This window comes from Ctenopharyngodon idella, chromosome 12, assembly GCF_019924925.1.
Source record: "Ctenopharyngodon idella isolate HZGC_01 chromosome 12, HZGC01, whole genome shotgun sequence".
Classification (NCBI taxonomy): domain Eukaryota; kingdom Metazoa; phylum Chordata; class Actinopteri; order Cypriniformes; family Xenocyprididae; genus Ctenopharyngodon; species Ctenopharyngodon idella.
In genome coordinates, this window is record NC_067231.1 from 29,252,596 (window position 1) to 29,273,464 (window position 20,869).

The window sequence follows — 20,869 nt, forward strand, 5'->3', positions numbered from 1 at the left end:
GTCATATTTTTCGTTTCTGCACTTTCTAGATGATCCCTAACACCTGATCGCAGTCCAATCAGCTGGAAGCGGGCAGGCTGGTCAAGGATGCGCTGCTGTATCACTTTTGACAGCTACTGCAGGAGTCACGTGACCAAACAATTACCTCATACCTTGTGAGCGAGTGTGTGCGTCTCTCTGCTCGGTGTATATGGATTTGTGTGGGCGCGCACGTGGGCGCGCACCAATAAAACGGTGTGGTGCAGACGCGCCCATTCGCTTTGACATCAGTGCCTGTGCAGATTTTCATGTCATAATATTTATATATTTTTTAGACTGTTTACATTTGATATTATTGTGTTTAAAAAATATCTTGGGGGAAAATGAAGAGAAAAAATAGGCTACCAGAAAAAAACTGATTCTAGCTTATTTAGCAATTAATTACTGAGATTTTACGATTGTTCCCATTGCTTAAAACTATTTGTTGCATATCATTCAAAACTAGGAGTTTACTGATTCATGTCACAATAATTGTGTAGTTCATACTTAAAGCTTCATAATTTAAATGCATTTTCATGAAGACATTTAGGTATTTAGATTTAATGATAAAAATCCTATTCCTAGCTGTAAATATCCAGATGCAATGATGTTGTAATTACTGAATGGGTTTTCATACAGAAATGTAAACCTATCTGAATCACTAGAATGTGGTGGGAGCCTACTGCTTCTTACTGGACTAATAAGAAGCTTTTTGGGTTTAATGATGATAATATTTCAACTGACTGGGTCACTGTGTCATTCATTTAAAGGTACACTGAGTCTTTTTTTCAGCATTAAGCGTTTTGCACAATTAAAAAGAAAGTATATAACAACATTTAAAATGATAAATATTTACATGACTCTGACCAGTGATTACAGAGCTTAGGGTCACAACACCTGTTCCTGAGGAGTCAGAAGAACTTGTCAGATTTTGAGTCTGTAATAAGACTGTAGGTTTCTTCAGGCTTACTATATATAGCTAAGAAATTATCTAGAATTGCAGATATGTGCAGAGGAAAAAACTCAAAATTATTTAACTAACTTTTTTTTATAAGGAGGTTTTGGAGATCCTCCACTAGATCTCATGCACAATGATCTTTGAAACCGTACTAACTGCAATAAGAGCGATAAAAATTGTATTGTATCTCCCTCTTGTGGATAGTTGAAGTACTTCAGTGCGGATGACAGGTTCTCATCGGGGTTTTCAAACAGGGGTCCGGGGGGCCTGCAAGGGAGTTTTAGGGAGTCCATAGAAAAGTTTAGACAAAAACAGTGTAAAAAAGAAAAGAAAAAGTAAAATAAATAAATAATAAAAAATAAGATTAAAATTAAAAATTAGATTAAGATATATAAATGAGTGAATAAATAAAAATTTGATTATAATAAATAAAATATAGCTGCAAGCAGCGATGACAGGCCCAAGCCCCGGCGCCACCACCACCCCGGTAGCTTCAGGGCAACTGTGCACAACGGGCAATATGCATTTAAAGTGGGTAAATGTCATTTGAATACACCACAATTACTGCAGCCAGCTTGTGCCACTATGATCGTGAACCACAACAGCCACATCCATGAGATCATTTAAATTTAGAAAAACTGCATGTGACAGGATGTCATAGGTCAGTTTCAAGTAATTGTAAATCAAGTAATGATAAATCAAGTAAATTTATCAATTGCATCTTAAAAGGTTGTACTTCTAGAAGCATTTATGTGAAGATCATTTTATATTTTTATTAACCTAATAAATATACTAATTATATAGAACTATATTGTCAGGGCACTACAAATGAACTGGTTATATGCCTTTATTTGGTTATTCAAACTGATATTAAAAGATAAGGCCTAAGATATTTCTTATCCTGTAATGCAGACAGCAATGAAAGGGTTAAATTGTAAACCAGTAAGAACATTTTGTAAGTCCAGATGTATTCATCTTAAATTCTTTTAAAATTTTTATTAACCTAAATATTAAACTAATTAAATAAAATTATGTTTTAAGTGCACTATAAATGAACCGTTCTATGCCATTATTTTTGTCATTCAAACAGAAAAATAAGACTGAGAGATTTCTTATCCTGTAATGCAGACAAAACTACACAGCAATGAAAGGGTTAAACTCTAAACCATCAAGAGTGTGAAATAGACTCACACAAACACACAGGGATCTAAGGATCAGTTGTAAACGGTTTACCAGGCAGTTAAAGGTGCAATATGTAATATTTTTGCAGTAAAATATCCAAAAACCACTAGGCCAGTGTTATATATTTTATCCCAAATGTTTACAACTATTTGTAAAACGTGAGAAAATTGCAATTTTAACCAAGGCTCGGGGACGTGTGAGGGGTCGCCTGTCAATTGCGTCAAGCCCACGTTAACCCTCGGTCTGCCTTGGTTTCCAGTTTTATTTTGTAGAAACCATGGAAACACCAAAGACGCTTTAATATATTACACGTTTTAATAGACAAGGGAACAACTGTTTTGATATATTTATAGACAGAAAACAAATTATTGTTATATAGCTCAACACGTTTAGTCTTATTGTTTAAATGTAATTTTCTTGATTTTTTGCGAGTACCATGCTTTACCATGCCTCAGAGAAACTGTTTTGTGACGTAGCTAACATAGCATAATCAGATGCAGCTTTATTTTTAGTAACAGTAATAAAGAATTTTCTCCATCATACAATACGCTTTCAAATGAATTGCATGCCATTTATCGACACAAGCCATCCAGCATTTAATATGATATTCTAAAATCGATCTTACTGCAGTGTGTCTCAAACAAGTGTCTCACAGCAGCCACCGAGCGAACCTACAGAGTAACGTTATAACATCATTTTCAACACTCTCAAATGTATCTAATATGATAAACAGAGCTGCGTTACCTCATACTCATGACCGGAAAAGCGGAAGCAGCGCCGGCGACTGCAGCATAATAAAAGTTCTGCTGCTCGTGATGCATGTGTTGCACAATTGCTCCAGCGGCCTCGTTCAGCTCCCACAACACTCGGTCCTGCTCTGCTTCATACTACAATAAAGTTAATAATTGCATCCATGAACATGATTTCTTCCCGAGTCCTATCCCTATTCTTTTGCACCGTCCGTTGAGGTGAAGACCACATGTCCCAAGATTCCGCGCTCAAACCTGCCATCATCAAGCTACGCCTTTGTTTTGAATAGGCCTCTAGCGACCTCTAGCGGACAGAAATCCTACATACTGCACCTTTAAGCCAGAAAATTTTGTCAGAAAACATTTTGTCAGAAAAAAATAACTCCAGCAGCAAATGCAGAGAAGTCAGTTTATTTAGAAACAGAGAAATATTTAAGCAAGATGGTCAGAGTCCTCGCTAGAAGATGGTGAATGGCAGGCCTTGGAAGCGAGGAGACTACAACGGGCTGAGCGTCATCTGCTGACAGTCCAATGAGAAATCCAGTGAAGTGAAGCAGAGACAATTTAAACAATATCAGGAACGAAACAAACGGCACAGGGAACTGGAACAAAACTGGACAGGAAAAACAGCAGGCATGAGCACCAATGATCTGACAAAAGACAAGAGCAAATACACCACATAAAGGCAGAACTGATGAGCTTCAGGTGTGCTGAAAGCTGAGAGCGTTGCCCCAGCAACGTGAGTCACCAACAGGTGACAGAAAACACAAGACAAGCAAGATGAACACACAGACCTGCAAACCATGACACATTTTAAACAAAAAAAAAATCTAAACTGTGACAGAAAGTTGTTTTTGATTATGTCTAAATATATATCCAAATGCAATCCCTGATAAAAGGATTATGTCTGAACAATTTTGTTATCAGTCTCAACATTATGTTTTCAGCAAAAAGAATTTGCTCAACCTTGTTAAAAATACCTATGCTGCCATCTAGTGGTTACACTAAATATTAAATTTGATTTCTTTCAACCAGATAGCACTAATCTGCATATTTTAACTTACACATGCTGCTTTAATTGAAAAAGTAAAATAAAATGTTTATTTAGAATATTTGTATTATTTTATATAGAAATAAATGGTGTATAATATATTGTTTAGAAGATATGAGACTGTTTCCCTTTTTGTCATTAATTTATCCCTCACCATGGCAACACCATTTGAGATATACATTATCCATTTGCAATTTAGCATCCTCAATGTGTTGACTTCATGCTGACTGAGTTTGCTTGCGATCGGATGAATCCCCTAGGAGAAGTATATATAATAGCCAATTTCCTGTTGGGCTGGCGTATGACTTGCACAATGAGATCTATAACTATGAAGTTTGGTTACTGTAGATGAATAGGGTGCCCTATAAATACAACCCTGATGGCTGATGATTCCAGTGTGTGTGCAAAGTTTCAAGAGTTTTTGAGCATGTTAAGGGCCCTAAAAGTGCCTGAAAGTTTGAAAAAATAAAAATAAAAAAATAACCTAAGGAAAACAATAGGGCCCTTCGCCTTAGGGCTTGGGCCTTAATAATAGTGGAAAAAACATGCCAAAAACATGCTCGGGCCCTAATAATGACAATTTCACACAGAATGGCTATAACAAGGCTGTTTTAAAGGTCACCGAAATCTGTTAACCCCCTATATTTCACACATAATAGCTGTAATATCCTTCAGATTCACTCTGGTGATATCTAATCTCCTCTGTTTCATACAGTAAAAAAACATCCAAACCATTTTAGGTGACTCACTGTATTTTTCCTTCCTTCAAAATGAGTAAAGGAGACATGCTGAATTAAAAATGGCACAGCAGAAATAACAGCAGAAATGCAGCCGTTACCCCGGTAACCCCGTAAACAGAGCAGTTGCTACTTTCTGTTCTGAACAGTATTTGAATGTTTTAAACAGCCATTCAGATTTTTGTATTTGCAAAGGTGTTCATCTCAGCACTAAGTACCTAAATAATTAAAAACTATTTATTTTCAAACTTAAACATTTTTACATTTTAATCTGGACTACAGCATGCCCTATATTGATTGAAAATTCAAGTTCTGATTATTTATGCGTGACCTTGTGTGACCTCTTCATACAGGCCTCTGTTAAACTTGTTTGGGGTCACACTATGCAAGAAAACTCTGTCCTGCTGTCAAAAATTGTGTTTTGTGCAATCAAAATGGTGACTGCATATTCAAATGAATAATTATCCCATGCTTTATAGGTCACTAACCAATAAAATAATTTATTAGATGAATTTCTTTGCGACTGTGAAGATGTTTCATGCAAAAAGAATTGATAAAACAAAACTCCATGATAATTATGTGGCCAAGACACAGACTGATATTCAAGCTCTGCAACTATGATGTCACAAAGACATTCTAGAACTCTGCTGAGCATTGGGTCTCCACAAAGACACAAACCTGAGATTACTTTGATCAGAGTTTTGAGGTGAGAAGACTAAATATATTTAAAGACCAACATCAGACAGAACATGGAGTACACTAACATAAGTGCCACAGCCTTTAATTTGTTTGATGAAGCACGTTCACTGGGTGAACACACCGACGTGGTCATCAGGGCAAACGACACCGAATTTCGAGCGCACAAGATCATCTTGTCTGCCTTCAGCCCTTACTTTAGGTAAGGAGAAGCATTTGAACTGCAATTGTGTGCAAATTACTTAGAAATAATAATAATTACATACATAATTTCCACTGCTAACATCATATTGTTGAAATTGCCTAAGCGGTCCAAATATATAAATGCATGAAAATGAATTTTGTTCACAGGGCTCTTTTCTCCAACAACTGGAGCAGCACAGAAAAACATTTTTATGAAATTCCAGGAATGTCCCAAGAATCCCTGTCTCAGATTATTCAATACACGTACACAGGATCTGCGCACATTACAGAAGACAATGTGTTAGAGCTCTTGGTGGCGGCTGATCAGTTTTTGGTGTCAGGTCTTGTAGATGCCTGCTGTCAGTTCCTGGAGGAATATTTATCCTCAGAGAACTGGACTGGCATCTACAGGTTTACCGAGGACTTTTATTCCTGCTCAAAGCTCCACCATAAAGCAATGCGCTACATCCTGCAGAACTTTGAGGAGGTTCTGCTCGTACCTGAGGAGTTCCTGGAGCTCTCGCTGAAACAACTAGAAGAAATCATTGATAAGGATGAGCTGAATGTCAAACAGGAGAAGGTGGTTTTTGAAGCAGTCCTCCAGTGGATTTATTATGAACCTGAAAACAGGAAGAAACACATTGCTGTGCTTCTGCCAAAGGTAAAACAGAGTTTTGTCTTGTTTTCCATTACAAATATCAAATAACTCTTCAATCAAGATACATTTTCGGCTATAATTTTAATTTTAGTTAAAATTGTAGCAATTTTGTTTTGTCGTTTTGTCGTTTATATTAATTTGGTATCACTTTGGTATGGGAAACACATATTCACTATTAACTACAACTTTTGCCTCAATAAACTCTTAATTTACTGCTTATTAATAGTTAGTAAGCTAATAAGTAACCAGTTAAAAGTGAGAATTGTTCCCCATACTAAAGTGTTACCATTTTGTTTTGTTTTTAAATGTATCTACAATTTGTATTTAATTTTATTTCAGTTTCAGTTTCTTATTTTAGTATACATTAGACTAAATGAAAATGAGAAACAGTGTCTTGACAATTAGTTTAAGTTTTTTAACATTTTATTTCAGTTAAAATTTATTTTATTTTAGGGTTAGTTTTAGTTTAACTACAATAATCCTGGCATGGTGTAAGAAAATATTCTTAATTCAAAAAGCAAACAAGTTTACTTTTCTTCTGTCTTCTGACAGATATATTTTTTTTTTTTTTTTTTTTTTTTTAAGCATAAACTCACTTTAAAGGATTAGTTTACTTTAAAATAAAAATTACCACAAGATTTATTCACCCTCAAGCCATCCTAGATGTATTTGACTTTCTTCTTTCTGATGAACACAATCGGAGAAACATTAATAAATATCCTGACGCATCCAAGCTTTATAATGGCGGTGAACGGGGAAACAATGAATATGAAGCTCAAGAATATCCATATTTAACAAGTTATAAAGTAAAATATGTAGCTTCCGCCAGAGTGCCTTCCGTATTCAACTTATGAAGAAAGTTTAACGCCTCTCGCAGTTCGAAACGCCTTACGCTACGTCCTACGCCTTCTGTATTTAACTTACGAAAAAAGCTTTTTTCATAAGTTGAATATGGAAGGCAGTCTGATATTTTACTTTATAACTTATAGCTTGGACGTGTCAGGATATTTATTAATATAACTCTGATTGTGTTCATCAGAAAGAAGAAAGTCATATACACCTAGGATGGCTTGAGGGTGAGTAAAGCTTGGGATAATTTTCATTTAAAAGTGAACTAATCCTTTAATTTTAATACATTTTACAGAACACAAGACTTAACATCTTAAGAAATTTTTGAACTTTGAACACCATACAACTGCTTAGCAACAGCCTTGCAACAGTCTAGCAGCTCTGAAAGTCTAAAATCTCCCTTAACTGTGCTTCAGGTTCGATTGGGCTTGATACCATCAGACTACTTCATCAATAATGTGAAGTGCAATGCACTGGTGATGGAGAATGAAGCCTGCAAGCCTGTTATTATCAATGCAATGAAGACTATGTTTGACCTCAGCATGGATGAACCCACCAACCAAGAGCTCATACATCAACTGACACGCCCACGTCTGCCCTCAGCGATTCTATTGGCCATCGGAGGATGGAGTGCCGGCAATCCCACCAATGTGATTGAGGCATATGATGTGAAGGCAGACCGCTGGGTCAGTGTAACTCAAGACGATGAGCATCCTAGAGCCTATCATGGTACAGCAGTCCTGGATGAGTTTGTTTACTGTGTTGGTGGTTATGATGGTGTGGAGTATTTCAACAGCGTGAGGAAATGTAATCTCATCACTCACACTTTTCATGAGGTGAGTAATGTTGTAGGTCAACATGTAACTTTAATTCCGCTTCCTTTACAAAAAAGTACTGTGGTACAGTTGTGGTATCAGATTTTACTTTGATATGGTCATGGACAGTAGTACTGAATAATGGTACTCCAAGTACTATTAAAACATGTTAATACCATTGTAATGTTTCCAACTGATAGGACAGAACCAATGCAATGGTCTACTGATGTGTGTTTGGACACTGATGTATCTGATATGTTTCAGGTGGCCCCCATGTATGAACGCCGATGCTATGTTAGTGTGGCTGTTCTGGACGGGCTCATTTATGCAATTGGTGGTTTTGATAGATATCAACGACTTAAAACAGCAGAGCGTTATGATCCAAACACCAATCAGTGGACACTGATAGCACCCATGAATGAACGGAGGAGTGACGCCAGCGCCACCTCACTGCAGGGCAGGGTAAGAACACTCACCCATGACTACATACTCTTCTGCTGGAGACTCTTAATTCCTGTAAAGCAGAAGGAGAGGTGAAATGGAGATATGGTGGACTATAGCATGCCAATAGTGTAAATAAGAAAAAAGGAATATCATATAAAATATACTGAGTGTTGTAAACGTTTTTTTTCTGAACAATCTGTAATGATTGTGCACAAACATCATGCATGTTATGTTTGTGTGTGTTTGTCAGGTTTATGTCTGTGGTGGTTTTACCGGGATTGTGTGTCTCTTTTCCGCTGAGAGCTATAACCCTGAAACAGACCAGTGGACTCTCATCGCTCCCATGAAAAGCCGTCGCAGTGGTGTTGGTGTGATCGCTTATGGAGATCTAGTGTATGCTGTGAGTATTTAACAAACATATCAGTGTTATGTATCATTGGCATACTATTATAGTTTTTATATTTTAATATATATATATTTTAAAGATGCACCAATATATATACACCGGTATCAGCCGATAAAAGCAAATTTTCACACTATCGGCTATCAGATGAGAGTTTAAAAACAGCTGATAGTCAGGGCCGATATATCCTGTCAATCAAAAGAGGGCAGGAAAATGCACTGAATTTGTGCTGTGTGTAAAGAAAATGCTAAGAAACCAGTTTGATGTTCAATATTAATAGTAATTATGTGAATTAATAATGTTCAGAAAGTTAAGAAATATTAATTTAATCTTCAGAATTTAGTTAATGTGTTAGTATTAATTTGAGTAATGTTTATAACTGATACCAGTTACTCTGAAACAAGTTGATGAAATGGAGAGAATAACTGTAACATAAGGGAGTCCACTGGAGGCGAGCGTAGGTAGAACCCAAGTGCAGTTTATTAACAATAATCCAAAATACAAACACTTGACTTGACTTGACTTGACTTGACTTTTTTTTTTTTTTTTTTTTTTTATTATGCAAACAGATAATTACAATATTTACAGAAAAGAAATTAAATGCAAAATACAAAGACCAACAAAACATACATAACCGCCAGTATGATTTGGGTATGTGTGTGTGTGTGTGTGTGTGTGTGTGTGTGTGTGTGTGTGGGAGTGGAAATATATGAATAAAGGAGCATGTAGGAAAGTACAACAGACATAACCAGAATTAAGAAAAAATATATATCAAAAAGGAGGAAACAATGATGAAGATAATAATAGTATCACACGCAAAAAATGAGGAAGGTGACAATAGCAACAGTATTAATAATAAATAATAATAATAATAATAATAATAATAATGATAAATCCAATTAATAAGAAATGACAAATAGTAATAATAGTATTAGCAGTAGTAGTAATGATAAATATTAAGAAATATACTCATTTCATCCGGAATGAGGGGGAGGTTAAAGGATCAGGAAGAGGAAAAATAAAGATAACAGTAATAGCAATAATGATAATAATATTAATAATGGTAATATTGATACAGCCATTAATAGTAATGATAATAGTAGTAGTTGCAATGGCAGTGATAATAATAATAATAATAGTATTAATAATGGTAATATTGATACAGCTATTAATAATAAGATATTATAAAGCTGCCTCTATTCCACTCATGGCCATGGCATAGGATAGACCCCCGTCAGTGTCATGTTGCAACGAGCTATCAAGGTGCGGTGCTGTGGGGCCGAGGGTCCCAAAATCCATTGACTTGACTTGACTTGACTTGACTTGACTTGACTTGACTTGACTTGACACTCACCAACAACGGGTTACATACAAACAAAGCTAGACCAGGTAACAATGGAACATGAGGGCTATTTATACAAAGAGACTAATGACAAATGAGGAACACCTGTGAACAATGAAGACAAAGGACCAATGACAGGACAGAACAGAAATCACAAGACAATGACAACTAATGAGAACATGACACATGAAACAGGGGAAGCACATGACATGAACACATGAGGGCAATGGGAAATCACATGACGAGAGCACATGGCAAAAACAAGGAAAACAAACATAGCAAAACAGTAAAATAAACCAAAACACGTGAACATGAAACAATACCAAAACAAGACATGACAGAATCCCCCACTCTAAGGGCGGCTCCTGACGCCCAACATGAAACAAAAAACTAAAGTCCAGGAGGATGGTCTTGGAGGGAGGGATGGTGGGCCAGGCCCGTGCAGGGGAAATCGGAGGACCTGGGCATGGCAGTGGTGGGCCTGGGCCGTGGGGCATGGGAAGACCTGGGCGTGGCAGAGACGGGCTTGGGCCGTGGAGCATGGGAGGACCTGGGCCGTGGAGCGTGGGAGGACCTGGGCCGTGGAGCGTGGGAGGACCTGGGCCGTGGAGCGTGGGAGGACCTGGGCCATGGAGCGTGAGAGGACCTGAGCCTTGAAGCGTGGGAGGACCTGGACCATGGAGCGTAGGAATACCTGGGCCATGGAGCATGGGAGGACCTGAACCATGGAGTGTAGGAAGATCTGGGCCATGGAGCATGGGAGGACCTGAGCCTTGGAGCGTGGGGTCCAGGTGCACTGGAGGACCTGGGCCATGGTTCAAAGGTGTACCAAGCTCCGCAGCCGCAGGAGCTTGGTACCTATAACCCCCTTGACTTGACTTGACTTGCATTTTTTTTTTCAAAATATAATAATTAAAAATATAATGAATAATTATTAATTATAATGAAATTATCATTAATTTAAAAGAGGGTATAAAAGGCAGAACCCCCAAACTATCTGTATCGTTACTGGTATCAGCAGATATCACTCTGAATAAGGTATCGGTGGAGAAATTATGTATCGGTGCATCTCTAATATATATATATATATATATAATATTTTTTATTAGTTTTTTATATTTTTTTATTTTAATTTTATTTTAATTATATTTTAAATAATATTTTATTAATGTAATTTTATGTTTTTGTCATTTTTGTCAAAGTATGTAGTTTTTAATAAACAAATTATATATATTTTTAAACTTTGTTTTGTCATTTTTATTTATTTATTTATTTTAAATATGCCTAGTTTTTATTGATTAAAAAAATATAAGTTTAAAATAAACAAGTTTTTTTTTAAATATTTTAATAATTTATTTTACTTCAGTTAAAGTTTTTTCTATTTTAATTAACTGAATGTTTTTTTTTATGGATTTAGTTTATGATAACCCTGACACAAATACAGAAATATGGAACAATCACAGTTTAAAGGTTGCGCATATACGTAAATAGCGTGCATGGATGTGCAGACAAATGCACAAAATACATAAATAAAATGTTTTATTTATTTAAAGGTTGGTGGTTACGATGGCGCCAGTCGTTTGCGGAGTGTGGAGGCCTACAACCCGCTGACTAACATCTGGCGTGATGTTGCATCAATGTACAACCCACGCAGCAACTTTGGCATTGAGGTGAAGTGTGGACAATTAATATTTGTATCTGGTGAAATAATGAAATGACATTACAATAATGATTTTATGAAAATGAATATGAAGGAAAAAATCTGGTCCCATATTGACAAAAAGTGGAAAGCTGCACCCTTAATTTGTAGAAATCTTCAAAGATCAATGTGTTTGATTAAGAAAACATCTACCTAATTCCAATAGTCAAAAAAATCTACCATGTTTAATTGAAGTGTTGCATCTTACTAAGACTTATTCATGTAAAGTTAAACATTATTTATTTTCCTTTTACCTTCCTCAAAATCCAGGTAGTTGATGGTCAGTTGTTTGCTGTCGGAGGCTTTAATGGACTTGGCACCACCTGTGATGTAGAGTGCTATGATGAGAAGACAGATGAATGGTAACTTCCACAAACACTAAATCTCACAGATCATTTCAGACTGCATTAGATATAAGTCTGTAAGTATTATGTAGGATATATTTCATTGCATTCACTGCATCTGTTTCCTGCACAGGTTTGATGCAAATGAAATGACCATTTACCGCAGTGCTCTGAGTTGTTGTGTAGCCTCAGGATTGCCTAACATGGCACAGTATGCTGCCCCACGAGACGCCGTACAGACACAAGACGAGTCTGACAGTGAATGATCTCCTTCTAGCAGATCTGACAGTCTGATTACAAATGGAGTGTCATGTTTCCTGAATAAATGCATTCAAAAAAGAGGCTGTAATCTAATTGTTAAACTTCCTCTCAGGTGTAGTGTTGTTCATTAAAAAGATTGTAGGTTCAAACCTCGCAAGGGATCTCTGCAGCTCAGCAAACCAATATCTAATATTGAGAATTCTGTTTACTGAGTAAACTATTTATTACTTTATTAAACTTTATATTAATTACTGTCATTTACTGGCTTCTTTCAGGGTGGCCGGTGAATGTGTCTTGGTCCGTTTTATGATTATAGATTGTGTATGATTGATTTAACTCATAAACAGTCTTTGCTAAACTCTGTGAGAAGCATTGATTATGTGGTGTTTTTAGGCATAATCTACACATGAAAATATAACTTTTGTGTTACATTAAACAGTTGAGCCTACAATCATTTTTGCAGTGTCATTATTGACTTCTGAAAATAATAATAATTATTATTGTTATACATACACACAAGCACACAATCATATATACATTCTCATTATGAACAATTACTAGCCTATTTATCTGTAAAATAATTCTAAACGAATAGCCTACCTACAACCCGAATTCTGGAAAAGTTGGGACGTTTTTTAAATTTGAATAAAATGAAAACTAAACGACTTTCAAATCACATGAGCCAATATCTTATTCACAATAGAACATATATAACAAATGTTTAAACTGAGAAATTTTACACTTTTATCCACTAAATGAGCTAATTTCAAATTTGATGCCTGCTACAGGTCTCAAAAAAGTTGGCATGGGGGCAACAAATGGCTAAAAAAGCAAGAAATTTTGAAAAGATTCAGCTGGGAGAGCATCTAGCAACTAATTAAGTTAATTGATATCAGGTCTGTAACATGATTAGCTATAAAAGGGAGGCAGAGTCTCTCAGAAGTAAAGACGGGCAGAGCTGTGAAAGAGTGCATAAAAAGATTGTGGAAAACAATGTTCCTCAATGTCAAATTGCAAAGGCTTTGCAAATCTCATCATCTACAGTGCATAACATCATCAAAAGATTCAGAGAAACTGGAGAAATCTCTGTGCGTAAGGGACAATGACATTACTAAATGGGCCCAGGAATACTTCCAGAAACCACTGTCGGTAAACACAATCCGCCGTGCCATCTGCAGATGCCAACTAAAGCTTTATCATGCATAAAGGAATCCATATATGAACATGGTCCAGAAGTGAATTTAAAAGGAACTGTTTCAAAATGGAAAAGTGTTCTATGGTCAGACAAGTCCAAATTTGACATTCTTGTTGGAAATCACGGACGCCGTGTCCTCCGGGCTAAAGAGAAAGGAGACCTTCCAGTGTGTTATCAGCGTTCAGTTCAAAAGCCAGCATCTCTGATGGTATGGGGGTGCATAAGTGCATACGGTATGGACAGCTTGCATGTTTTGGAAGGCACTATGAATGCTGAAAGGTATATAAAGGTTTCCAGACGACGTCTATTTCAGGGAAGGCCTTGTGTATTTCAGCAGGACAATGCAAAACCACATACTGCAGCTATTACAACAGCGTGGCCTCTTCATAGAAGAGTGTGGGTGCTGAATTGGCCTACCTGCAGTCCAGATCTTTCACCCATAGAGAACATTTGGCGCATTATTAAACGAAAGACGACCACAAACTCTTCAGCAGCTGGAAACCTATATCAGGCAAGAATGGGACCAAATTCCAACACCAAAACTCCAAAAACTCAAAACCTCGATGCCCAGACGCCTTCAAACTGTTTTGAAAAGAAGAGGAGATGCTACACCATGGTAAACATGCCCCCGTGCCAACTTTTTTGAGACCTGTAGCAGGCATCAAATTTGAAATGAGCTCATTTAGTGTATAAAAGTGTAAAATTTCTCAGTTTAAACATGTGTTATGTTATCTATGTTCTATTGTGAATAAAATATTGGCTCATGTAATTTGAAAGTCTTTTAGTTTTCATTTTATTCAAATTTAAAAAACGTCCCAACTTTTCCGGAATTCGGGTTGTAATATTAGCAAAATATTCAACAAGACATGAATACAGATATCTGCAGAAGCACCAAATCCATCATAATTAGCCTACAGATTATAATATTTATACTTCCATGTGACCCAATTTTTCAAACCAAATATATTTAATATCTTCCTTCCTAAATATAAGAAAAATATAAAGTCCCATACTTGGCTGTAAAAGGCTGTTTAGCGCTATCTAGTGTTCGAGATGCAGTGCATTGCATTGTTTTGGTGACGTCGCTTGGGCCCTAATAAATAATTAATTAGTACAGTATGGTAGACTGTGTTAAAACATGTTAAGTAACTTGTGTGTGCATCACACCTGACCCGTGATTTTTGTTCCACATAGCAGTGTTTTCTTAAGTTCTCTTATCTGAATATATCAAACAAAGTCTATTTTTAGGGGTACGAGTTTCACTTTACCATGCAAATCCCTTCAACACTGAATAGCTTCTTGTACTTTTAAGACTTGAAAAGTGAACTTTGATGATTGTGATTTTTAGCCTGTCCTCTAAAAATTGACACTTCATAACTTCGGTCACTTTGGTGTTATTGTGTAATTTAGAGAAATGTGCAGCAGGGTACAGTTGAAACACACTATCAACTGTATCTGCTGTAGAATCCTATTGTCTCGGATGCTGTCGAGGCCTAGACAATTGGGATGAAATGATGGTGGCTACAAGTGCACAATTCACTGATCATTTAAGATTAAGAGTTCACATTAGGAATAGTTAATCTGTAAAACGTTTAACAACCATTTTAAAGTACAAAAATATTGAGCAATTAAAAACCATGTCACGATCATGCTGTTTAATTTAGTTTTCTGACACTGTTTTGCCTGAGCTCTAGTTTATTGTTTGTTACTATAGTTTCTAATTAGTCTTGCACCTGTTATTTGTTCTGTTGATTGTATTCTCTGTGTATTTACTCATTTATCAACTAACTCGTACTCAGGTATGAACAGGGCTATTTACCTCTTAGACGTTCTGCTATTGAACAGCAAATTAACAGTTAAGAACAGGAATAAAATGAAGATCTTAAATCATTTTTTTTAGTTGGTTAGGCTATACTGAGCATTAAAGTTTAGCAATTCAACTGTATCTGACATCACTGTCAGAAAAAAAGGTACAGTGCTTGTCACTGGGGCAGTACCCTAAGGTACAAAAGTGAAAAGGAACATCTTTGTACCTTCTTACCCCTAAATGGTGCATATTAGTACCTTAAAGGTACATATTAAAACTTCAAAAGTGCATATTAGTACCTTTTTACCTTAGGGTACTGCCCCAGTGACAAGCACCGTACCTTTTTTCTGACAGTGTGGGTACAATTGGAACAAGTACTTTTTGTCTTTATGACCTAACTGTGGAAAATATTAACTATTTATAGGTATTATTAATTGTAATTTATTTAGTAGACAATTAAAAGAAACATAAATTACATGTTTTTAAATACTATTTTTTGTGTGGTAATGTAAAAAGCAAAATGTGTTTCTACTGTACTCGGTCTACCCAATAATGAGTAGTAAAAAGACATAATAATGTAACTTAATAGAAACTACATATTTTCTAAATAATATTTTAATAAATTGAGGCTTTATACAAGAAACTACATGCATTTTACATTTTAGGATGGGGGTCCCTTACATGAGGATGATCATATTTGGGGTCTTTGGCATCTAAAAGATTGAAAACCCCTGCAGTACCATTCAACATTAATTATGCCTAATTAGTTTGTCTGTGAATATGAGCTTTTTGATAAATATATGCTTCCTAATCACTGTTCCATCTGCTTCCAAAGCTCTAGATGTTTTATATTTATCTTTGTGTTAGCTTTGTTTTTGTGCAAGTTATAATTCACGATTCTGCACAATAGGTACACAAGCCATTAAAACAAGACAAAACAGGGGCAGGAGTTGCTGAAGTACACAATTTACTAAACAAAATCGATACTGAATAATGCGTGATAACCCTAACATATTAGTGCATGAAAAACATATTATAAATTTGCTAAAAGATCATTAGATTAAAAAAAAAAAAAAAAATGTTTGCTTGTTCCTAAAAACTATTATAATTTAATGGTTTTATAAGAAGTCTCGTTCTGCTAACCAAGGCTGAATTTATTTGAATAAAATACAGTAAACAGTAATATTGTAAAATATTTTTACAATTTAAAATAACTGTTTTCTATTTTAATATATTTTAAAATGTAATTTATACCTGTGATGACAAAGCTGAATTTTCAGCAAGTCTTCAGTGCCATGATTCTTCAGAAATCATTATATACATGCTGATTTGGTGCTCAATTATTATCAATCATTATTAGTGCCCAACTATTAATAATGGCTCTTATTATTATCAGTGTTGAAAAAATATGTTTTGCTTAATATTTTTGTAGAAAATGTGCTATGTTTGGTTTAGGATTCTTTGAAACTAAAGACGGAAGTAATGAGTGCTGAAAATTCAGCTTTGCAATCACATTAATATATTTTAAAATACATTAAAATAGCAAACAGTTGTTTTAAATTGCAATAATATTTCACTATATTACGGTTTTACTGTATTTTTGATCAAATAAATGCAGCCTTGTTGAACATAAGAGACGTTGTTCAAAAACATTATCTTAATTATTCCACACTTTTGACCGCCAGTGTATTTTAAATAATTTTAAGACCTAGGTATAATCGCCCAAATTACGCACAAACTCAAAGCAGTTCCAATGGCAGCCAATAGATGGCGCAAATGATTTATTGTAAGTAATACCCAGTTCCAGATCATACCAACGAGTCAAAACTAGTCTCTGTCAGTGAATCAGAATATTTTGTTAAAACAGACTAAAATATTTTCCACTGTCGAAGCACTCCGATAAAGTATTCATTCACTGTGAATTAACAGTTTAATATCGGAAGATCATAAATTATGAATCACAGCACGGACTTAAAATACTCAATGACACCAGTTTTGAGAACTTGATAGAATATTCTGTTGTAAAAGAGAATTCCGAGTGACTCAATAGCAATAAAGGGTAGTGAAAGAAAGAAATGCAGTGCTGTTTCTCACACGAAAAAGGTACATTGAGTATTAGGACTAATAAATAATGTATGGCTCCGTGAAACATTGCCTTTCCAGCAATGTGGAATGTAATTGGTCGCCTGCGGGCTAGTAGTCCGATGTCAGGCCAAACTAATCTCGAATACACGAATCCTTACCTCTATTCATCTCAGCCATCTTCATACGTCTGTCGTTGACTCTCTCGTCATTTTTTTCACTTGCACGTGGTCTGAGTTTGTTTTATTTTCCTCCCTCCTCTTCAGTTTTATGTGGCATCTTTTGTTTTCTGAAACTTGTTGAGTTCTAAGAGGACAACGACGACTGCGGAGAATGGGAAGGTGGGAGGGAGAATTTTGCATTAATGCTTTTGCATTGCCTGTCTAAGTGGCACTTACCCTTTAAACAAGAGATGAAGCAGCTCTATCTGTTTATCAATTCATTTCTCTCAGGACAGTCGTCGAGTGCAAGGCTATAATTTTCACTCTCATGGATATTGATGAGAATGAGATGTATGGTAAGAGAAAGACAAACAGTAGGAATGAGACAAGGTATCATCTGACTGTAGGCCTGTAATATATTTCTTTGTGTTATATAAAGCTCAGAATTGATTGCCAAATTGTGTGAGTGCTATGATATAGGCCTATAACTACTTGTTATGCTGAATCAAATCCACAGGAGTCTGCATTAATATATCAGCTTGAGCTTGACTGATGAGCATTTTGGGGAGCCACGTTTGAGAAGTTCCCCTACAGCTGCGGGAATGAGAAAGAAACAAGAGCCATTTTAATATTAGAGCAGCTCGACACATTTGACAGTTCTTATGAAGGAATGGACATGAATTTTTAATTTCATTCTGAAATATGAAGTTATATTTTATTGAGGGCATTAAGTTTAGCCTGAGAACATTGTTCACATCCTGGGAGAAGAAAGAAATACTATGTTTCAATCAACTAAGGGAAGGAAATGACAGTACGCAGTGTGACCTGCCAGGTTGCTAGAGAAGCTATAAGAGGAGTGTAAATATTTGCCTTGCCTTTCCTTTCTTTTAACTAGAACAGTTATAAATATTTTATAACTTATGGCAGACCTGTGCAATAATTATTTCAGTATTTGTGTCATCATCGTACACAGCTTAGGTGATTTTTAGGAGAGTGTTTCTGCTGTGTGATGTGTGTCGAAAGCCCCACTGGAGGAGTTAATTTTGTCGGAGCGGCTGGCCCGCTTGTGGGTTCATGGGCCATTACTGGACCATTTAGTCTTTCCAGTGCTCTGGTTTCTAGTAATCTGGTTGATTGAACTCACTTTCTATTACACTGTAATCATTTTCTGCAGGGCTTGTTTCAAAGTAGGGGAAATGACTCTTGTGTTGCCTTGTGTCAATATAAATAATTCTTTGGTTTATCTGGATGTCTGATGCTTGGAAAGCATGATTTTTCAGGGTTGGCTGAAACTGAGAATGTTATAGTTAATGTTAGCGATTCAAGTTGAACCGGAGCATGCGGTGGTTTATTGATTTTTGTCACAAATCTAAGTGGCCATTTTATTAGTGATTAGTAGCCTCAGATTGCTTTATTGAGCAAAGGTATTAAGTCAGTTTTGTGAGGAAAATGAATCCGCTCACAGCAGACATCCTACATTTTACCAGTACAGTATGTGTATTTTCTGCTCGAGATCTGATGAATGCTGTGATGTTCCACCTGACAACATCAATTTAAACCATAATATTGCATTAAACTGTCATGAATCCATTCCTTTTGCCTGAAGACACATGTTGTATACACTGAGCATCTATCAAAGGTCTGGCACTACTGCTGTAAGATATAGTCTTCCCACATCAAAGACACCCTGGGGGGGACGAGTCAAATTTGGAAATATATGAGGTGAGATACTACTCTTGCTTTTACAGTTTTTTTTTTAATTCGCTTTGGTACTATTTTCACAAGTAAGGGGTACATTTTCAAAACTCCAAACTGATCACACTTGTTACACAGCTAGTCATTCATTCAAAACCTCATGCTTTCATTCTAGTTGTACTCATATTTTCATTCTATATAATCACTGTTTCAAAACACAGGATCATTGTGATATGTAATGAGAACATTTGGTTTAATCAGGAAACACAACAGTATGATCTTCTTTCAGTTTAGTACTTTTAACAATCAGTTCATTCAATAGCAAACAATGCAAGATACATGTTTCAAATCACCCTTGTTGCTGAAAAAATTACAGTTACACAGGTGTGATGAAGTTATGAAATGGCCATGAGTTTTTGTGCGAGGAGAGAGTTTGCTGCTGGTACAGTAAATGTTCTCATTGTACCATTTTATAGATGAAACACTTATTTTGTGTTGTGAAAAGGATACTAACACAATTGAAAATATGCTGAAATGTTTGAAAAAGTGCACTTTTGAAGATATTAGTACTAAGACTTTTGAAAATTTTCCAATTGCTTGTGAAAATTGTGCCAAAGCAATTTAAAAAACTGTAATGATGTGGAGTAACTCTTTCTACAGGTTACGTTGTTACACCAGTAGGTGGCGACATGAGTGTCTTTATCTCACGTCCTGATTTTGCAGAGTTAGAAGAGTTCATGGGTCAACATATTTTGTTGATCCTGGAACAACATACCAGTCTGAAAATTTTGTCCTAATATCCCCACCCTTAAAGGAATATTTCACCCAAAAATGAAAACTCTGTCATCATTTACTCCCCCTCAAGTTGTTCCAAATCTGTATAAATTAAGTTGTTCTGCTGTACACAAAAGGAAGATATTTGGAAGAAAGTTTGTATCCAAGCAGATCTCGCCCCGCATTAACTACCATAGTAAATTTCAATATATTTTACTGAAATTTATAAATCTGATTGATCGGACTGTTGTTCTGTGTCCTAATTCAGAGGCTGCATCCTTCCAAGGCTGCATTCATAGGCCAATTGCGTCACAGAGGGGCGACCAAGGCTGTCCCAATTCACTGGCTGCGTACGAAAACTGGAAAATGTTGCCTTTGGAGGACACATTTCAAGGTAGGAAGGCATCAAGGCACGTCCAAATCCAATGTCAGCTTCACTTCCTGTTTCCTGAGATACCTTCCTCTGATCGATTTTTGAAGGCAGCATAGACGTGTCCTTCGCTGCCTTTGATATCCCACAATCCTGTGCTTTCCATTCTGTGACAGTTGAGCTAGAAAAATAAAGATGGCGTCCGAAAGTTGCGTTTGTTGGTCAGTTTGTGTGTAAATGTAGGTTTTTGACCAACACTTTTGATGTCATTTCTAGTGAGAAATTACTACTGTAGTAATTAAATATTTGTTTAGTTCTCAACAAAACTCACGCTATTTTGCGGTAGACCATTAAACCGTTACACTGCCTCAGAAGTCTGTCTGAAATCAGTTTGGT

The 20,869-nt window shown here is 36.1% G+C and overlaps 1 protein-coding gene and 1 long non-coding RNA gene across 5 annotated transcripts; one reads left to right on the plus strand and one right to left on the minus strand.

Moving 5' to 3' along the window:
* Positions 1-3,359: 3,359 nt before the first annotated feature.
* LOC127524174 (uncharacterized) lies at positions 3,360-18,451 on the minus strand. Of its 3 annotated transcripts, none has more exons than XR_007933016.1 (5): positions 17,635-18,451; positions 12,039-12,122; positions 8,614-8,738; positions 8,373-8,410; positions 3,360-3,520 (listed from the first exon to the last, which is right to left on the minus strand). It is a non-coding gene; the product is annotated as an uncharacterized LOC127524174 (long non-coding RNA). The 3 variants fall into 3 exon arrangements; XR_007933015.1 differs by lacking the exon at positions 3,360-3,520 and adding an exon at positions 6,048-6,194; XR_007933014.1 differs by lacking the exon at positions 3,360-3,520 and having other exon boundaries at positions 8,283-8,410; positions 17,635-18,448.
* Positions 4,662-12,551, plus strand: LOC127524173 (kelch-like protein 10). Of its 2 annotated transcripts, XM_051915577.1 has the most exons (8): positions 4,662-5,593; positions 5,743-6,235; positions 7,498-7,917; positions 8,161-8,358; positions 8,591-8,740; positions 11,639-11,755; positions 12,055-12,146; positions 12,262-12,551. In XM_051915577.1, the coding sequence occupies exons 1-8, from the start codon at positions 5,445-5,447 to the stop codon at positions 12,392-12,394; spliced, it is 1,752 nt and encodes a 583-aa protein (XP_051771537.1). In that variant the 5' UTR covers positions 4,662-5,444; the 3' UTR covers positions 12,395-12,551. The 2 variants fall into 2 exon arrangements, with proteins under 2 accessions (XP_051771537.1, XP_051771538.1); XM_051915578.1 differs by having other exon boundaries at positions 5,472-6,235.
* Positions 18,452-20,869: the final 2,418 nt, after the last annotated feature.

What these genes read in the sequence shown, in the direction of transcription:
- LOC127524173 (XM_051915577.1), top strand. Translation starts at nt 5,445, where the DNA reads ATGGAGTACACTAACATAAGTGCCACAGCCTTTAATTTGTTTGATGAA. An exon ending in TCACTCACACTTTTCATGAG is followed by an intron (nt 7,918 to 8,160) that starts GTGAGTAATGTT and finishes GATATGTTTCAG; the next exon opens with GTGGCCCCCATGTATGAACG. An exon ending in CCACCTCACTGCAGGGCAGG is followed by an intron (nt 8,359 to 8,590) that starts GTAAGAACACTC and finishes TGTGTTTGTCAG; the next exon opens with GTTTATGTCTGTGGTGGTTT.